General features: G+C 33.7%; 1 protein-coding gene across 2 annotated transcripts in view; it reads right to left on the bottom strand.

The window, feature by feature from the left end:
* Nucleotides 1-1,547, bottom strand: part of LOC102288538 (butyrophilin subfamily 2 member A1) — a 17,782-nt gene that overhangs the window by 12,587 nt on the left and 3,648 nt on the right. Inside the window, exon 4 of one of the 2 annotated variants that reach the window (XM_005948470.3) lies at nucleotides 65-95. The exons of the other annotated variant lie outside the window; for it this stretch is intronic. Within the exon in view, the coding sequence (XP_005948532.1) occupies nucleotides 65-95 (31 nt within the window). The remainder of the gene's footprint in view (nucleotides 1-64; nucleotides 96-1,547) is intronic. 2 annotated transcript variants of the gene reach the window in all.

Genomic DNA, 1,547 nt, shown 5'->3' with positions numbered 1-1,547 from the left:
ATTATCATACACCCAGACATACAAGGATGATAAAATCTATCATGCCATCAGAGTCAGGACTCACCTGGGATTTTTTCATCTGTTCTGTCCTTTAACCTTTTATAATGCGGAGGTTGTATGCGACCCAAGTTCACATGTAAAAATTAATAAATAAATATAATTTAAATTTTCATAGCGATCGGAAATAGCGATACGTACATAGCACAAGTTATTTCAAAGCTCGGATATTCGTCTATCTGCGGATTAAAGAATCTCAATAAAAAATTTACGACAGAAAAATAGATGCGTGTTAACTTACGTCAGTAAATGGCAAATAACTTTCATGCTAACCTGTCGCATCACCGTTGAGAAACCGTTTATTGGACGGAAAACAGTCTTTCAAAGACAAAAAGTGGCTTGTTGTAGAAAACAAAACTCCAACGATTAACCTTCGTTTAAAAGTAAAATTATATTTAAAAAGTTGAATTAATCTGCTCTTGGATTTTCATCGAAGTTACACAAACCCCTAAAACAGCGACATTAAATTAAACTTTAAAGTATTGAAAAAAAAAACATGTCCAATGAAGTTCAGTATCTCTGAAATCGGTAAACGCCCACGTACAAATTTTAATCAATCAGCATCTTTTTACAGCGTAAAATGACGTAATTACGAGACTTTTATTCCAATAAACCAATCAGAGAAAAGCACCCTTATGCCAGCCACATGGCAGTTTAATTGACAGCTACTTCCATCCAACAGGCACTCAGTGCTGTAATAACGGTCCGAATTTGGAGCCGGGAAAATCACCTGTCTGACCATATATGGAAGTTAATGTAGTTTGCCCGTCTGTCGCGCCGGAACGAAAACAAAGCAGAGGAAACTATTTTTTCCGTCCAAAAAAGGCACGATAAAAATCTAATAAATGAGTATATCTTTATTTAAATGTTTAGATACAAAGTTTTATGGTTGAGTCTAGCATTTAGGAATATTTTAGGTGCATAAAAAACAGAATTCAGCATTGTTGTTTCTAAAATTTAATTGATTTTTTGCGGAGTTTTGTACAGATTTGCTAGAGGTTATCTGATTTGCATTTTCAATGCACTCTAAATTATCTTAGAGCCACTTCTGTCTACTATCATGAAACTTGGTACATTTATTGTGGAAAAAAATGATGGTGAAATCCTGTGAATTTCAACCTCCTAGCCCTCATATTGAATGATTAACTATCTTTAATTTATGAAAAAAGAGGTTTAAAACAACAAGGCCTCCGTCATTTCCTGTAAAATCCTCAAACAAATAACCTGTGTTAGAGCTAAAGATAAAACAAATAAACTACATTAAACATCACATAATTTACGTCACAGTGATACAACCAGCATCTATCTGCCATTTATTATCTGGAAATTATTAACAAGGTTAAACTGGTAGTTACAGAGTTTCAGAAATACATATGACTGTGAGAGGCCCCAACAGGTTAATATGGGCTCTAAAAGGAAAAATAAAAACAGACATGTTAGAGATTATTGCTGGTTTTAACTCAGTCAAGTAAAGCTGAATAAAAGATAAT

This window comes from Haplochromis burtoni, unplaced genomic scaffold (assembly GCF_018398535.1).
Source record: "Haplochromis burtoni strain Fernald_Lab_line unplaced genomic scaffold, NCSU_Asbu1 Contig_595, whole genome shotgun sequence".
In the NCBI taxonomy this organism is placed as follows: Eukaryota; Metazoa; Chordata; class Actinopteri; order Cichliformes; family Cichlidae; genus Haplochromis; species Haplochromis burtoni.
Note: the sequence above shows the minus strand (reverse complement) of the source record. Positions and strands in the feature narration are given on the sequence as shown.